The 17,905-nt window shown below is 36.9% G+C and overlaps 3 protein-coding genes across 6 annotated transcripts; 2 read left to right on the top strand and 1 right to left on the bottom strand.

The window, feature by feature from the left end:
• Nucleotides 1-3,888: 3,888 nt before the first annotated feature.
• On the bottom strand, nucleotides 3,889-7,271 carry LOC111469608 (probable serine/threonine-protein kinase At1g54610). Of its 3 annotated transcripts, none has more exons than XM_023114937.1 (8): nucleotides 7,012-7,271; nucleotides 6,129-6,403; nucleotides 5,771-6,055; nucleotides 5,356-5,673; nucleotides 5,046-5,273; nucleotides 4,834-4,934; nucleotides 4,641-4,758; nucleotides 3,889-4,527 (listed from the first exon to the last, which is right to left on the bottom strand). In XM_023114937.1, exons 2-8 carry the CDS (start codon nucleotides 6,333-6,335, stop codon nucleotides 4,198-4,200), a joined length of 1,587 nt encoding a protein of 528 aa, XP_022970705.1. In that variant the 5' UTR covers nucleotides 6,336-6,403; nucleotides 7,012-7,271; the 3' UTR covers nucleotides 3,889-4,197. The 3 variants fall into 3 exon arrangements, with proteins under 3 accessions (XP_022970705.1, XP_022970706.1, XP_022970704.1); XM_023114938.1 differs by having other exon boundaries at nucleotides 6,129-6,317; XM_023114936.1 differs by lacking the exon at nucleotides 7,012-7,271 and having other exon boundaries at nucleotides 6,129-6,992.
• Nucleotides 7,272-10,304: 3,033 nt separating this feature from the next.
• Nucleotides 10,305-11,273, top strand: LOC111469624. The gene has a single exon (XM_023114956.1). The coding sequence runs from the start codon at nucleotides 10,450-10,452 to the stop codon at nucleotides 10,972-10,974; it is 525 nt and encodes a 174-aa protein (XP_022970724.1). The 5' UTR covers nucleotides 10,305-10,449; the 3' UTR covers nucleotides 10,975-11,273.
• A 2,143-nt stretch (nucleotides 11,274-13,416) lies between these two features.
• Nucleotides 13,417-17,667, top strand: LOC111469612 (mannan endo-1,4-beta-mannosidase 2-like). 2 transcript variants are annotated; one of them, XM_023114944.1, is made up of 6 exons: nucleotides 13,417-13,591; nucleotides 13,660-14,536; nucleotides 15,541-15,738; nucleotides 15,950-16,072; nucleotides 16,725-16,936; nucleotides 17,056-17,461. In XM_023114944.1, exons 2-6 carry the CDS (start codon nucleotides 14,180-14,182, stop codon nucleotides 17,459-17,461), a joined length of 1,296 nt encoding a protein of 431 aa, XP_022970712.1. In that variant the 5' UTR covers nucleotides 13,417-13,591; nucleotides 13,660-14,179. The 2 variants fall into 2 exon arrangements, with proteins under 2 accessions (XP_022970712.1, XP_022970711.1); XM_023114943.1 differs by having other exon boundaries at nucleotides 13,419-14,536; nucleotides 17,056-17,667.
• The last annotated feature ends 238 nt before the right edge of the window (nucleotides 17,668-17,905 follow it).

Here is a 17,905-nt window from a genome sequence, read left to right as displayed (position 1 = left end):
TGATCAACGGCGCACTTTAGCTACAGGATAATTGCGGCGGTCTATTAAGGAGCTGGCGCACGTGGGTAAGTTCATGAATTTCTTTGATTAATTGACTTATGCGCGGTCGGTCATCATCGTGGAAAATAATAATTAAAAGAACAGGAAATAAAGACATTATGGAGGCTGTTTTTTTTGTAACTAAACGCGTTGTTCTTGCTTATGACGACATGTTCTATAAAATATGTGGCCTTTGACTAGTCGCTTTTTCACATAATGGTCTTAATTTTCTATGTTTACATTTCTCAATTTTCTTAATAGGTAAGTAATTTGGGTTATCTATAAATAAACCCGAGCCGCTGTTGAGTTTTTCGTCTAGATCGAGAGTGTGAATTGTATGATACTAACTGATTGAATAGATTGAAGAGAGGTTTTCGTTTCATCTTTATTGGATTGTTTCCATTATGATCGTGTCATGTTCGATTGACTTCCACGTGAACTTCTTCTCGTGCCTTCTTTTTGGCGGTTGTATTTGTGTTCTCGCTGCTTGCTGCACGTAGAGCTCGGATGAGTACGTATTGGGGACCCCGTGCAACATCAAGGATCGATGATGGAAAATTGATTTCACGTTGTTTTCCTTTGATTTCAGGTTCTAGATTTCAAGATTTCAAGCTGTAGTCAAATGATCTATGTTTCTTTGTGTGAGTAGTTGGTTTAGCTCACGATCTGGTCGGTGCACAATCAATTTAGTGCATACAAAGCCAATAAGCTTTGATTCTTTCACTCTAGTTAGAGAGAGGGGCAGGCGGCATGTGTGGTCGAACAAGCTTAGATTCCACACAAACGTTGTTCGGCTGACGAAAACAAATCTCACCTAAGGTTCGAAAAGCCACAAAGTCGGAGCAAAAAATATATATGGAGCTTAATTCTCCTTAAGACTGATTGTGAGTGTGCTAAAATCACGACGCCGCACAGTTGAAAAAAATAGGATCGTGACTATTATGGTCAAAGTAGAATCTTATTTAGTCTTGCAACAATTTCTATTGGACTAAAAAACTTGTGGGCTGCGTTCTAGTTTTGGAATCCTTTAGCAGACATAGTGAACCATTTATTATCCATAATAGGATCGTGACTATTAGTGACAAATTTGATCATGTTTGTCTTGGACGTGTTGTATATGGTAGTAAACGATGGGAAATAGAAGTTTGTAACGAAGGATCAGGAACCATCAACGTTTGTAATCGTAATTTGTGTTTTATTTATTATGCCATGATTGGATTAACGGTATTATACCATTAGATGTAAGAGAGAAAAAGATATATCCATTACAACAATTTATAACTCAGATGTCGGTTGATATTTTATAAACAACGATATTAAAAACTTTAACGATGGGTATTAGGAGTAAGAGTTTGTGTTTTTTAAAACTATGCTTTTGTATCATCAGGAATGAAATAGTGATGTCCTACCACTCGATTATACTCCATATGACATTGTTCTGAAAGGCAAAACGAGAAGAGCGGGAAGGGAGAAGCATGGCTCAAAGAATAAGCCGAGTCGTGTAAGAATCGGGGATATAGTTGACAATCAAGACTCTCTATGGATCATGCACGGGATCCATCCAACCCAGAATAAAATGAATGGAAGACTAGACTAGTTATGAAGGCGTGGAAGAGTGAAACACAACATAAAATCACAAGCTTATCAAATTACGTAAAGGTGTTTTTCGATAGCTGTAGACATCGGGAATCCTTAGAATTACCGTTACGAAACTTGATTTATAGCTTTTTTTTTTATAATAATAATAATAAAAACACTTAAAATAATATCAACTCTCGAGACATTTACACGTGTCTAGAGATATCTGTAGAAATGTCCATGGAGTAGGACAGAGACGAAGAAGACTTCTCTATTCCTAAGTCTTTCGATAGCATATATTGTCTGTTTTGGCTCGTTACGTATCGCTATTAGCCGTCATTTACACATGCCTAGAGATGTCCACGAGGTAGGATGAAGACAAAGAAGACTTCTCTATATTCAAGCTCACCGCTAGCAGATATTGTCTGTTTTGGCCCGTAACGTATATTGTCATCAGCCTCACAGGGTTTAAAGCACCTCTACTACGGAGAGATTTCCACACATTTATTAGAAATGCTTCGTTCTTTTTCATTTATTTTTGTATGAATTGGAGTGAGAAATCCCCATAATGTTCAATAAACACAAGTTCTAAGTGGGTGGAGACAAGAGACGTGGAATATAATCCAGTCTCCATCCCGTGTAGCCAACACAGAGAAAACTTCCTCCATCCTCTCTCTCGACATAGAACGAGTTAACCCTAAACGGAATGTGGATGTGTTACGTAAACATGTTATTTGTATGGAAATGAGGTGTGAACAACAATAAGTTTGGAATCACTCCAAATGGTCGGTAGTGCAAGTACGCCAAGGAGCCATCAAGGAATAAAGGCATGAGAGGCAGGTGGTACCAGTTGGATGGAATCTTCCTCACATAAACTTAAATTTTTTTGGTCTGGAAAGTCTTTGATTTTGTACTTTGAAGATCACACGATCCAACGAAACTATTTGTTTTGTTTTTTTCTAATATCATAGCCAACAAAAATGTACTACTGGAACCTTGAAATTTCAATTCCATTTCATACTTCAATTTTCTGTCGTTCTTTGTGTATTGAAAATGGTTGGAGTTCGATATTAGCTAATTAAAGAGAAGATTAGTGAGTATAGAAATAAGCAACACTATCTCTATTGGTATACGGCATTTCGGAGAAACCAAAAAGTAAGCCGTAAGAGAATTATACTTAAAGTAGATAATATCATATCATTGTGAAAGTTACTTGTTTTTATTTTGTTAAATTTGTTATAAAGATGTGAAAGTTTGATGAATTTAATATATTTATCAATAAAAACACGTCCCTACAGTTTTTTCTTGTTTGATTAACTCGAGAGCCTTCGAGTGAAATGGTGTCGTGATGTGAGAAGTTTAGCTAACTATTAGAGCTGAGGCTTTTGAACGTTCAATATTTTGATCAATTCTTGTTCCGAGTTGGATAAAGGAAGCATTTTGTCTCGACTTGTTAATTCTTACTTTGGAACTCCATTTTCTTCTTTGAAATGACGTTAGATATCAAGCAGGGATAACTCAGTTGGAAGAGCGATAGACTGAACATCTAAAGTTCACGTTATTTCCTCCTTTATTCTTTTAAGCGTGAAGACTATTCGTACATACCAACACGGGTCATTTCTATATGTTTCCAAAGAAAATTTCCAATAGATCATCTAATATAAAATTTGTCCAAGTAAAACATCCTTAACTTTAGAGTTCTTATGATTGAGCCCACCAAAACGGGAACGTGCACCTTGTATATATAAATATTAACCTTCCATTCTTTTAAGTTATTCTTAGTCATCCTATCCTCAATATTGTTCTTATTCGGATGTCGTCATGGTTTATTCGTGTACCCCTTCTTTATTCGATTGTCGCAACATGTTTCACTCTGATACTTCAAGCTCGAACGACTTTGTTTTCTCTATAACCCAAAAATCAAATAGATGAAGAAAATAAAGAGAGTGAGATAATAACTTCAAGAGCAGAAAGACGATCATTTATAAATTACAAACTTCATTTGTAGTTTACGAGTACCAATAGTTACATAACCAACTTAGCGTTAGCGAGATATTCTTTTCCGAGACAATCTTTTCTAGGTATCATAAACAAAACTTTAAAAGACTTTTGTCAATAGTAAAGCTTTCCATGAGTCTCATTAAAAAATAATAATAATAAAGCCAGACACAAAACTATCAAGTGGGGATAGTTCAGTTGGGAGAGCGTCAGACTAAAGATCTGAAGGTCGCATGTAACACGCTCACCACATTTTTTCATTTTTGGGCTCTATTGTTTACAATGAATTTATAATACATTATACATACAAAGACGAGATTGGCATTTTATATACATAGCTCAATGAACAAAAATGATTGTCGCCTCCTGTTTCTTTGTTCTTTCCTTCTCTTCTAGGAAGCCCGACACCTAAATCTTTCCCCAGCTTAAACACGATGGTTCAGTTTCCTATCTACATCACATAAACTTTGATTTTTGCTTTCGACTCTAAACGATGCTGAAAAGTAAAAGTGTTCCCTGTTTCCATGTTTGACGAACCCGAGAGCTTTCAAGTGAAATGGCATCGTGAACAAATGGAGAACTTTAGCTAACTATCAGAGCTGACGCTTTCGAATGTTCCAACTTACAAGAGCCAAGTTGGTCTCTGTGCAGCTTTTTGATGAGCTCGTCTGCAGAGCTTTTGTCTTGACTCGACGATTCTGGCTTTGGAGCTCGCTTTCCTTCTTCGACATGTTTGTAAGAAGCAAATTCAATAGAACCAGACGACGTTAGATACTCGCTCGGAATCATAGAAATATGTTTCTCCCTTTTGGAGTTTGGAAATCTTGGTCCCTGAGTTATAGGTCCTGAATTTGAGGTTCTCTTGGACACCAAACTGTAAGAACACGTCGAGCTCGAACGACTTTGTTTTCTCTATAATCCAAAGAAATCAAATAGATGAAGAAAATTAAAAGACTGAGATGATAACTTCTGAAGCAGAAAGGCAACTGATGATATATAAATTACAAACTTCATTTGGAGTTTACCAATAGTGACATAACCAACTCAGCGTTCGCCTTAGCTGAAGGAACTACCCATGATTGCTTCAGTCCTTTCGTTTCCGAGTCAATTGTTCGGTTTTTTCCACCGAATACTACTCGTTGCCTGCGTAAAATATAGAACTAAGAGTCTGCAAAAGGTGAAGCTGAAGCTAATTATTAATTTTCCTATATATTTTACCTCCTTGCTTCCTCTTCGCGCATTTTCGAGTCGATCTCTTTGCTGGGAGGATATTTTGGCAAACTTGAAGGATCGCATGGTAAAGGCCTTGTGGTAAAGAACTGTTGGAATAGAACCATTGTTTTGGAGGATGAATATCATCACTTTCCAGTTTCAACTGAATTGAATCTTGTTGGATAATGGGATTTTACAGAGTAAGAAATGTTATGTACCTCACTGTTGAGTGCAGACGCCGCAGTTCCTCGCCCTGCAGGATCGATAGACAGCAAAGTGTCCATAAGCTCAACAGCAGCACGAGGCAAATCGTTATATTGTTCTCGAAGACATCTTTCGTACGCCTGTGGAGGCTTCATGCTTGCTGAATGCTTCAAGTGCGAATTGTTCCAATATTCCTTGGAGGGGGAACCACATAGCTTAAATATCTTGTGTAGTTGTTCAACCTGAAACGTGGAATAAAAACATTGAAGGCGACATTTGATCGATCTAAACGGTTCATATTTGAAGGCGGGAAGACAATCTCACCTCTGTTTTTCCTGGCAAGATAGGCTTGCCTGCATATAACTCTCCTAGAATGCAACCAGCGCTCCATAAATCAACTTCAGCTCCATATTGAGATGCTCCGAGTAAAAGCTCCGGTGGTCGATACCAGAGAGTTACTACACGACTCGTCATGGGAACTGTCGACTGTGAATCAAAGAAAACTGACAACCCGAAATCCGCTATCTTCAAAACGCCATTGTTGTCGATAAGAAGATTCGAGCCCTTTATGTCTCGATGCAAAACCCCATTGCTGTGACAGTGATTAAGTCCACTCAAAAGTTGCTTCATGTAACACTTCATCTGAAACAGGGCGGAAAGGGCTCAAAATTTATAATCAAATTTCTTATAGACATAAAGTTATGGTTGGATCACTACTATTTGTGAGCTACAACGCTACCTGTGGTTCGGTGAACGACGTGCCAGGGCGTGATGCAAGTCCAGTAAGATCATGTTCCATATATTCAAAAACAAGATACATGGTACATGATGCTTGTGATATGATCAAACCTTCCAACTTAACTATATTTGGATGATCAAGCCTTCGCAAAACAAGGATTTCCCTTGCCATAAACTTGATACTCTCGGTATCTTGATTGTCGAACGTGACCCTTTTCAACGCCACAACTTTATCTCGAACGATATCACGAGCTTTATACACGCTGCTATAAGTTCCCTGCCCAATCTGCAAGAATGACATATAAGAAACAAGAACATCTTTCAGCTAGTAAGTTAAAAGTCTCAAAGAGAGAGCATACTTTCTCAAGCTTGATGAAGTTATTTGCACGTTTTGGCAACCAGTCTTTGATAGCCTCACCAGCCGCCATAGCCAGCCAACTCGGCCACCCGGCAGCGACCTGCTCGGCCTCAATAGCCTTTGGAATCTTTGCCATACATGGATGATTGACAATGGTAGCATCAGGGATCTCAGGAACTTCACCATTTACCTTCGAATCAAACAACATAACTTTAACATCACCACAATCCAGTCTATCATTTTCCCAATTCTTCTCCAGTTTCAGAGAGCCAGCTCCTGAAATTTTCAATTCAGAGAGATGATTTCTGGCGGAATAAGCTCTTTTGGAGATATCATATTCCTGGTCACTACACTCATCCGCTAGAACCTTAGAACAGATACAGCCCATATTGCAAACCAAACAAGAACAAGTCAAGATTAAATTTCACATATACAAATCCCTTCGTTTCCTAGAATGAAAGAAACCCTTCACCCCCAAATCAAAACTCAACCCAATGCCTCGTGTTCTTATTCAAGAACGAATCTAGAACAGAAGTATCAAGCAGTCCCACTCTTACTATTCAAATCCTCAAAAGTAGGAGGTTGAAGATGCGGAGATAAAACTTCAAAAAGTGTTGAAGTGTCAAAAAAGACATCCGTAATCTAAAAGCGCAAACGAAAAAGAAATTCAAAGGGATAAACATCATAAACAGTGGAATCAATGGATCATGGACTCGTTCAAAGCAGTAGAAATGAATTAAAACATGAAGTTGAGTGGTGAAAAGCGAAGAATAATCAGAAGAAAACAAAGGAAGGCGTCTAGAAAGGGGAAAACAGAATTCAAAATGTCAAAGAATAATGGGGCAGGGAGAAATTAAGAGAGTCATTAATGAGAAGAAAATTACAGGCGAATTGAGAGGCGCAGTGTCCGGATGATGTGCGATGAGATGAGGGCGAAGGTGTTAGGAAGCAGTTGGCGTATTGGGTATTGGATTTTCAAAGAGGTCGTTGAGATTTTATGAATACAGCATTGATTCAACGCTCATGGATTGAACTAACACTAACCCCACGCTCTCTGCTTCTTCTTCTTCCTTCTTTCTCTTCCAAATCCGCCATTAATCACCGTCTATTCGCTTCTTAAACACTAAACATAACCCATTCCTAATCAATAATCCCCCCCCCCCCCCCCCCAGAACAGATATCACTCTCACTATTCCCCGGCAGACATAACTATTCTACGGGACTGGACTGACGTTAAGTTGTATAATAGTTATTGCCTATTTTAATAAATTTAAATCTCGAGTATAATTAACCGAATGGATACTTAATTGAATTGAATAACGGACCAAGTTCGATTTTGCACTTGATTGAGAACCCATATTGATTGAAGAGGGTAATGAAACTTTCCGTTTTAAAACTATGATCATGTAATGGGTCAAAATGAACAATATCTCCTAAGAGTGGACTTGAATTGTTATAAATAGTATCCTAGTCAGACATCGGGCGGTGTGCTATGGGCGGTTTGCTAGCGTCGCTAGGCCCCATGGGAGTGGATTGTGAGATCTCACATCGGTTGGAGAGATGAACGAAACATTCTTTATAAGGATGTAGAAACCTCTCCCTAACAATCACGTTTTAAAATCGTGAGGTTGACGATGATACGTAACGGGCTAAAGCGGACAACATTTGCTAACGGTGGGATTTGACTGTTACAAATGGCATCAGTGCCAGACACCGGGTAGTGTGCCAGCGTCGTTGAGCCCAAGGGGTAGATTGTGAGGTCCCACAATCAGTTGGAGAGGGGAACGAAACATTTCTTATAAGAATGTGAAAACCGACCTAACAGTCACGTTTTAAAACCACGAGGCTGACAGTGATACGTAATAGACAAAAGCAGACAATATATGCTAGCGGTGGGCGAAACATTTCTTGTAAGGATGTAAAAATCTCTCTCTAACAGACGCGAGGCTGACATTGATACGTATTGTGCTAAAGCGGACAATATCTACTAGCGGTGAACTTGATTACTTTTGAAGGTTAATATATTACCGTTTAACTACATTAAGATAATAGTAGTTAGGTAAGTGACTGATTCATAAAGTTACGTTTAAACTTATAATGATACCGAGATTTCGATTTCGTATAAAATGGGGGGACGACGAGAAAGCTGTAATGGTTGGACATGCATTAGTAGCTGACCTACCCTCATGTTGAAATATCCCAACATGTAGGACTATTAAAAAGAGTATAGTTTGGGGTAGTAAAAATTACTATTTTTTTTTAATTAATTGTTTAAATGATTTACGAATATAAATACAGCATCATAATAATTATTGATTTATTCCATTCTAATATAATTATGTATTTGATGAAAAATTATCAACCAATCAAAATTGGTCAATTAATCCAAATTTTCTAATATTATTTACAAATGGTCAAATTTCTGATTTTTTCTTTCAAAAATCAAATTTTCTCCTTCAAAATTTCAAATTTTAGATTATTATATATTTTTATTTAAAAATATAATATTTTAATATTCTGTGCGAGATTAATAAATATTGAGTAATAATGGACTGTTATATTTATTTTAAAATAAATAATTCGAGAATTAATTTCTGCCAAAAAGTCAGGAGAAATGAATTTATTTTAGCTGTTCGTGAGGTGGACACACAAATATGATTTTTTAATAATTAAAAAATACCATGAGTCTACTCTAACTCAACCTAATTTAAAGAAATAGAGGGCTGAGTTGGGCTGAATTGTGAACCTTATTCCAGTCATTCGAGTTACCAATTCAACAACTTAAAATTTCGAGTTGGTCCAAAAATAATTTTTCAGCCTTCCATAAGAAATTTATCTCCACTAGCGTCATTCGAAGAACGAAAAAATGGTGACAATTTAGGCAGTCTCGATAAATGTAGTCTAAAGACCAAAACTCGTACCGGCACGAAACACAATATTTCTAATTGCCACAACTTTCTTTTATTTGTAATTTCGAGACATTTTCAGTAATTTCTTAGCTTAGTCGAGTAGAGATAAGGAGAGAATGGAGGTCGGTTCAAGAAAATGGAAGTAAAATTACAATTATAGACATTTTAGAAAAGGATAAGATAGGTTAGACTGAAGTATGGGTCATTTATGTTTGAATAATTGAGGTCAACATATGCTGAATTTTTAACCCTTATTGGCTGTCCTCTCATCATAGTCAACTGTGTGGTTACTCTCTTGGGGCCATTGATTTTTATTTTTCTATTTATTTTAAAAATTTTAAATTAAATCCTAAACTTTATTGATTTTAATTTTGTTGAGGCCCATGGGCTTAGCCCACGAAGGCTCAAAGCTTAAAGTATATTTATACAATTAATTATAGAATTGAAGCCAATTTAATTTTTCAAATTTTTGACTCAATATTATTATTAATCTCGTAAAAATATTATTTCTTTAATATTTTCTCAAATTATTATATTGTTGCGGTGGGTTAACTGCCACCTATCAAAAAGTCATTATCGAATTACCTTATTCACTTAAACATATTTAATAATTGAGATATAAATTTTAAATAAAAATGTCAGCGTTTAAATCGAATTTAAAAATGTAATATCGACTCAACGACCTTCTGCATAATGTTGACTATTATAAAGGGAGAGATATCCATTTAATTTGTGGTGACTCTTTTGAACCATGCCGAGATTCTCGTTCAATGTTGACTATTTTTATGGTGTTTTTCTTCCCTTTTAAAAATTGTGTTATCAAATTTTATTTCTCGTAATTTAAACATAGATTAATTTTATATTGGAAGTGAAATGATTTTACAAGCGGTTCTAATTCCAATTTCTAATACATGAGTGAATCAACCCAATTAATAATATTGAAAAATAAAATGTATGCATTAAAAAGTTTTTTTTAAAAAAAAATAATAAACAATAAAAAAGAGAATTTCACAGGAACCGAAAAATGAAATAGATGGCGAGGATGAAGATGTGAAAGTCTTTCCGTCCCTACCCTGCCCGTGTACATTGTTGGATGATGAAAGTCCCTCGGGAATAATAGTGGGGATAAATAATTAAGATATACTCTCTCTTTGAGGCCTTTTGGAAAACTCAAATGAAAGTCATGAGAGCTTATGACAATATCATACCATTGTGGAGGGTCGTGTTCATCTGACAGAAATGTTGTAGACAACTGAAACTCCCATTTTGACGAAAAATAGTAGAACGGGTTAATTTCATCCAAAAAAAATTATATGAAAAAAAAAAGTAGTGGAAGGTGGACCATTTCGATAGAAGAAAAGTTAACCTAAAAACATAAAAACAAAGCTCATCCACAGCTACAAAACTTACACTATGCTCTGCAACATCGCTGCCCCAATTAATGACACAATTATTGCTTTCTTTAGGGGTATACTCATAAATCTCTTCAACACTTTCAGAACCCCACTTCCAATTTTCCTAAAAACCCACCAAACCCAGATGGAAGGAGCAAGAAAGGCGCCATTTTTCCGACCACAATTGTGGGCTGCAGCGTTGGGGTGTGGAGTGGTTGCATTTTGTTTGGTGCAATTGGGGCATTATTGCAGTTTGGTTGTGGTGGGTGGCTTGTTGGTTTGCTTGGCTATGGCAGCGGCTGCGGCGGTGGTAACGTGGATCACGGTGGTGGTTTTGTTGGTGCTGATTGGGCGGTCGAGGCGGAGGGTGGTGGCGGAGGGGAGGAAGATTAGTAAAGAGATAATGGTGGGGCTTGTGGTGAAGGTCTTGTTGAAGGAAGGCAAGGTTTTGGGTGGCCTTTGCGGTGCTGCTTTGGGCTGCTTGGCGGTAGCTTGGGGTCCATCCCTGCCCGTTGCTCATTATTATGCCGCTTGGGATTGGTGATTGTCTAAGGATCAAGTTGTTGGCGTTTGGTGGAGAAGTAGATAAGCTTAAATGAGGTTGCTATTATATTTTTGGGGTTTGTTTTTTATTCACTTTTTGTTTGGTGCCTTTCTTTCTAGATCATAATTATTGAGTGGAACCACTGTTTCTTGTTGTTAATGATCTGTTCTTGTCTAACATGGATGCCATGGCTTTAAGAATTAGTGTTTTTTCGCGAGGTTTTGAGGTGGTTGTGCATGCACTGATTGTATACGATGTTATATCAATCATATAATTGTGGCGGTTAACTATTTATTTTCCTGAGGTGTTGTGATATGTTTGGTTTGATGTCATTGATTGGATGCCAATTCTTATCCGTTGAAGTATGATCTTTCGTGATACTTGTTTTAGCATTACGAGATAATTGGGATAATTCAAAACATAGGATAATGGTCTATTAGTTTTAGCATTGCTGGCATACCGCCCGATAATTGGCTCTATACTATTTGTAAAAACTCAAGTCCACCGCTAATATATATTGTTCTTTTTGGGCTTTTCCTTCTGAGCTTAAGGTTTTAAAATGCATCTACGAGAGAGAGGTTTCTACACTTTTCTAAGAAATGTTTCGTTCTCCTCTCCAACCGATATGAGATCTCACAATTAGGCCACAAGAAAAGAAAATGACATATTTATACATACCATATTCAGGTCTCAAAATGTACCTTCTATGATCTTGCTATATGTCTTTGTATATTTAATCCCGAGAAACTACTTACGGGGTATTTTCAATAGTCAATCTTGAAAACAGAAAATGTAAGACAATGGTCAGGATGTACAAGGCAAGCAACAGAGTGTTTGCTAGTCGTGATTCCTTCCACCTCTCCAAATAAAACTCGAACGGAATCTAAATTGATTAATCTAACCCTATAACATATAAGAAAGGGAGAGGTAAGATTAGGTCCACCAAATAGTTTACGATTAAATCTCTGACCAAATTTTGGAAGTAGGGATTATGATAATTTAGCCAGAAATACACATATTATTAAATATAACATCAGTGACCAAATCTAATTATTGTTTGGTTAAGCATTTGAAAAGCCTTTTACCAAATTAATTTAGAATAAAGTTGGTACAACTTCTATTTTTGTTATAGCAGATGTCGGTAGCTTTACCTTAAATTAATCACTTCCAAAAAGTTCTTGACCCGAGTTACTTGAATAGAGTTCCCAATCCAACTCAATTCAAGTTTTTCTGTTGTCAGATTGATTTGGGTTACGTTAATAACCAAAATACTCAAATATCAATCCGTCATAAGTCAGGACGTATCACTAATATCGGCTACAAACATCTAATCTTAAAAGTAGAGTTGGGATGTAACTTTTTCAGTTGATCGGGTTAACCCGACTAAAAAAATTCAATCCAACTCAAATAAAAATAAATAAAAGTTAAGCTAAACAGATTTCAAAAAAAAAAAAAAAAAAAAAAAAAAAATTTAAGGCTAACATTATAGTTAATGTTTTCAAACTTGGTAGAATTAAAAACTTAAGCTAAATTGTAACAATCCTATAGTAGTTCGAGGTTTGATTGTAACAATCCTTAATGTTCAAGGGTCGTTTGTCCAGTTTGCCATATGTCACTAATGGTATTATAATGGGAGGGTTTATTTGTAACAATTTCATAAGTTTGGAAGGTGATTAATCAAATTGAATGTTTATGATACAGTCTCTACACTTCAAACATGGCTTACAGAATATTCCCTTATTGTTATGATGTATCCTGCATCCCCTTCGTTGTCATCTCCAAATTTCTACATCAATATTATGCATTTTTATCACGAAGTTCAACAAGGATACAATTTTGATTTCTAATCAACCAACATTTTAAAGATATTATGTAGTAAAGATAAGACTTGCAAACCCTTTTATGATAAACATTGTTACTGAAGAATCGGAAACGGAATGAGGTTCTCATACATGAACAACAAACTAATTCAAAGTACTAGATCATATAAATGTCAGTGNAAAAAAAAAAAAAAAAAAAAAAAAAATCAGCACAAATTTAAAAAATAGAAAATTAAAATAGAAGTTCTTATAAAAGGAGGCCTAAATGGTATGATTTTAAATTTTTTAGTTCTAAAACAATAATTGAAGAATAATTAATTAATTAATTTGGGGTTTCCCTTTTGATATGGGCCTGTGGACATCTTTCTTCCAAATAATAATAATTGCTTTGTTTTCGGTTCCTCTTTCTCAACAGAATCGATGTTTTAAAATTAGAGTTCATCATTTTTGTCGGATTAATCAAGTAAAATCCACTCTAATACCCCAAATCGCCTCAATTTCCTTACATTCCCCCATTTCTTAATCAAGAACCTCTCAATTAATCAGCATTTTAAGGCTCTTCTTTCATTACTTTAACCATAATTAACAATGCTTAGTAATTTACTAAATGAAGCTGGATTCTTTTAGCCTTCCATGTTTAATTGCTCCTTGGATCTTCTTCGGTCTTCAATTTGCAAATGTTCTAATTGCTGTCTATTTTTATTGGGTTTTTTTTTTCCTTTTTTAAGTTATTGCAAATGCAATAACTTAAAAGAAATTTCGAAATCAAGGTGGGAGACAAGGAAGAACTCTTACATGTGAGTAATTCAGATTTCAGAATTTGTTGGGTTTTTTTTTTAACTTGTCCTTTTCATGTTCAAATCAGGGAACGGTGAAAAGGAAACGGGAGTATTTTAATCTGCTGGTTTTGTTGAAATTTGGGAACGGCTGCCCATTTACGTGGGTTGAACCAGACGGTTGCTTTTTGAGGTCGTGAAGGAAAAGCTTGAAAAAAAGAAAAAACGAGAGGGTTTGTAGATCTAATTAAACCATCGAAAGGATACCAACATTCTACTATACTCATTCAATCTCAACCTCTTTTTGCTTCTTTTGCTTAATCTCTCATTGATTTTCCTTGATTGGTGTGATTTCTTTTGTCATATCCTCTTTGTTCTTTCTCTCTTTATAAATTTCCAATATCCGAGACGGTATTTAGCTTGAAGTGGGATTGTTATTAACTTGTGGAGGAAATAGGGATCTGGGTTTGCAATAAGATCGGCTGAGGTCGCCGACATTCTCGTTCCTTGAGGTTTTTTGTTCTGAAATCGCATCTGGGTATGAGCGATTCTTTGATTTTGATTTGAATAATCATCTGGATTCTTTGATTTTGGTGTTCGTTAAAGGAAATGATGGCTGGGAATGGGCTGTTTTACCCGATTCTTGGATTTGCATCTTGTTTGGCTTTCATTTACATGTCGTTTGGGAACTGGAGGATTGAGGATACTAAGCCCCTTAAAATGGACTTTGTGGAGAGAAGTGGAACGCAGTTCATGGTGAATGGTAAGGCGTTTTATATCAATGGATGGAATTCTTACTGGTTTATGGACCATGCCGTTGAGGAATATAGGAAGCCCAGAGTTAGAGCGATGCTGCAGGCGGCGAGGAAGATGGGGCTTACAGTTTGCCGGACTTGGGCTTTCAACGACGGCGGTTATAATGCCCTTCAGGTTTCTCCCGGCAGGTTTAATGAACGTGTCTTTAAGGTATTGATTTTCATGTTGAGCTGCATTTTCTGATATACATCTGAGAGATTCCTGTTGTCTCTGTTCTTGAACTCTTGTTTGATTCTTGGTCTCTCCTATGCTTTGGTTCTGTATTCTTGATTGGTTTCTTTCAATGTCTGTTTTAGAGGATTCTGTCATGGTTGAAAGGCTCCATTGGACAAAGAATGGGAGCTCGGTGCTACCACCGACAGAAATGTTTCTGTAGTCATAAAACAACATGGAATAAGCTGATTGAAAAGCATTATAACTTGTATTTCTGTGAAAGATCAAGCTGGTTTTGTTTGTTTACTTGACAATATAGTTTTTAGTTCATAAACTGAGGTCTAGAATTCAAGGAAGAACCATAGTTTTTAATTTTTAGTTCAGGTGCAGGACCTTGAAAGGAGGTGGATTGTGAGATCTCACATCGGTTAGAGAGGGGGAACGAAGCATTCTTTATAAGGGTGTGGAAACCTCTCCCTAGCCGACACGTTTTAAAAACCTTGAGAGGAAGCTCGAAAGGGAAAGCTTAAAGAGGACAATATCTGCTAGTGATGGATTTAGGTTGTTACAAATGGCATCAGAGCCAGACACTGGACAATGTGCCAGTGAGGGGGTGGACATGAGGTGGTGTGCCAGCAAGGACACTGGAAATAGATTGTGAGATCCCACATCGGTTGAAAAGCGGAACGAAGCATTCTTTATAAGGGTGTGGAACCTCTCTCTAGCAAACACGTTTTAAAAACCATAAGGGGAAGCTCAAAGAGGACAGTATTTACTAACAGTGGACTTGAAATGTTACAATCTCTCTATCTGTCTCTCTGTTTAAGAAACCAGGGAAACGACACATTATCCAAACGCTACACAAGGAAAATATATGTCTTGTCTATATGTTTTGTCTAGGCAGATTTGTATTGGATTGATGATATCTTTGGTTTGCTTGAATGTGTTGTTGAAGTTGTATTGTTATCAGCTCAAGTTTTAACAGGTTCTCTTGGTGGCAGGCTTTGGATCATGTCATTGCAGAAGCAAGACAACATGGGATTAGGCTTCTTCTTAGCTTAGTCGACAACTTGCAGGCCTATGGTGGAAAGACACAGTATGTGAAGTGGGCATGGCAAGAGGGTGTTGGTTTAAGCTCATCCAATGATTCCTTCTTCTATGATCCATCGATACGAATTTACTTTAAGAACTATATTAAGGTACATTCCATATTTAACAATGAGTTCGTCCCATGTTTTTCATAACATTGATGTTTTGGGTATTCATCCTGAAGATATGCTATGGATTCTGAGTTTATTGACCTTATGGCTAGGTTGTCGTTGTAGCACAGTGTGTCATCCAACATATTTTCGAACGAGGCATCGGTTTTATGAACCTGTATCTGGTTCTAATGTGCTCTATGTTTTGCAGACTATCCTGACAAGAAAGAACTCTATCACTGGAATTCAATATAGAGATGATCCCACCATCTTTGGATGGGAATTGATGAACGAGCCACGTTGCATGACCGATGCTTCGGGCGATACTCTTCAAGTAAGTTGTAAGATTTTGATTCTTACTGATTTCTGGATGTTAAACCAAATGAGATTTGAAAGAATTGGACTCTGGTTCAGCTCTTGATACTCTCTAACTAAGTTGTAAGATGGTCTTTAACCGAAACCGGTACTAGGCATGGAAAGGCTCGATTAACGTCCTGCTCTCTTGATCTGAACTTGAACCGGAACCTTTATAAATTGAAAGAATCAGAATCAGATATTCCTTTACAGTAGAGGAGATGAAAGCGAAAACTAGTACAACTCCGGAACCTTTGACTCTATTCTCGGACTTTCCTTCTTACCTATAGCTTAAAAACCTACTTTCTTACAATTACGGGGTTCATTCGAATAAATAATCCAATTTTCAAATTTGAGAAATTTTTACCATAATAGGTGCTATACGAGAACAATTAGTCGGGCGAACCAATTGAAACCTGAACCTCGTTGAACCTACTATACTTCCGTTTGAATCTATTGATTGATAGCTCAATTTTGTACTTGTGAAAGTTGTGAGTTCCCTGCATGGTTCTTAAGCTCCAATTTTTTCAAGTTGATTTCTTTATATGAAAATCATGTTCTTTTTTTTTTCTTCACTCTGCTTTAAGTGGATATTTCCATGCATATACTTATGGTGAGAAATGAAATTGTAGGATTGGATTGAAGAAATGTCAGCTTACATTAAATCAATCGACAAGAAGCATCTACTAACGGTCGGGTTGGAAGGATTTTATGGTCCAAATAGCCTCAAGAGGTCTACTGTGAACCCTGAAGAGTGGGCGTCGAGACTTGGATCTGATTTCATCCGCAACTCTGCGGTCCCATACGTCGATTTTGCCTCTGTTCATATCTATCCTGACCATTGGTGAGCATTGAACGGCAACAGCAAACTTGGTTACAGAACATCCAATTCCTAATATCTCAATGATTCTAGTCATATCTATGCCTGTTTAGATCACGAAATTAACATTCTGTGTCGATTAGGTTCCACGATCAAGATTTCGAAGACGAAATGAGATTTGTCTCCAAGTGGATGATCTCTCATATTGATGATGGTGACAAAGTACTTAAGAAGCCAGTCATGTTTACTGAATTTGGACTGTCAAACCTGAACAAAGGCTTCACGCCAGAGCAGCGAGATAGATTTTACAAAACTGTTTACGACGTGATTTACAAAGCTGCTAAGAGGAACCGGTCGGGAGCTGGCTCCTTAGCATGGCAGTTCCTAGTCGAAGGAATGGACGAGAGTAATGATGATTTTGGGATTGTCCCGTGGGAAAGACGATCGATACATAGGCTTATTATAGAGCAATCATGCAGGTTGGCAAGAATTGGGGGAGACACCCTACAACTAAGAGAATTGAAATATGTGTGTGGTGGGAGATGGTGATCTGAGAGTCTTATTTGATTTGGGAGAATTCAATTTGTTGCTGCCATATTTTGTCCCTCTACACTTTGCTTCTTCTGTTGATACATATTCAAAATAGATTAGTTAGCTTAACCTACAGTATTGAATTTCAAACCAGACTATACATGAACTGGTACCTGTAATGCTTTTTTGAGCAAAAATATAAGTCATACCTATTTGCCTTTCAACTCCTCTCCAAAGCTGCAAATTGAATTATTAGGTCATAATATGAGGGTCTTACTGCTTAGCTAGCCTCCTCGGAGTCTCAAGAGATTGAGTTGTGCCTGTGCCCACCATCGACTTCATCAATACATGAGAGGAACGAGTTTGAGAACTAAGATGTTGTAACTTGTAATCTATAAACCAGGGCAATGGTAATGATCTGAATAACAATTATGTAACCTGTTCAGTGTCACAGTCACAATC

This window comes from Cucurbita maxima, unplaced genomic scaffold, assembly GCF_002738345.1.
Source record: "Cucurbita maxima cultivar Rimu unplaced genomic scaffold, Cmax_1.0 Cma_Scf00041, whole genome shotgun sequence".
In the NCBI taxonomy this organism is placed as follows: Eukaryota; Viridiplantae; Streptophyta; class Magnoliopsida; order Cucurbitales; family Cucurbitaceae; genus Cucurbita; species Cucurbita maxima.
The sequence above is the reverse complement of the archived record's forward strand: the minus strand, read 5'-3'. Positions and strand labels throughout refer to the sequence as shown.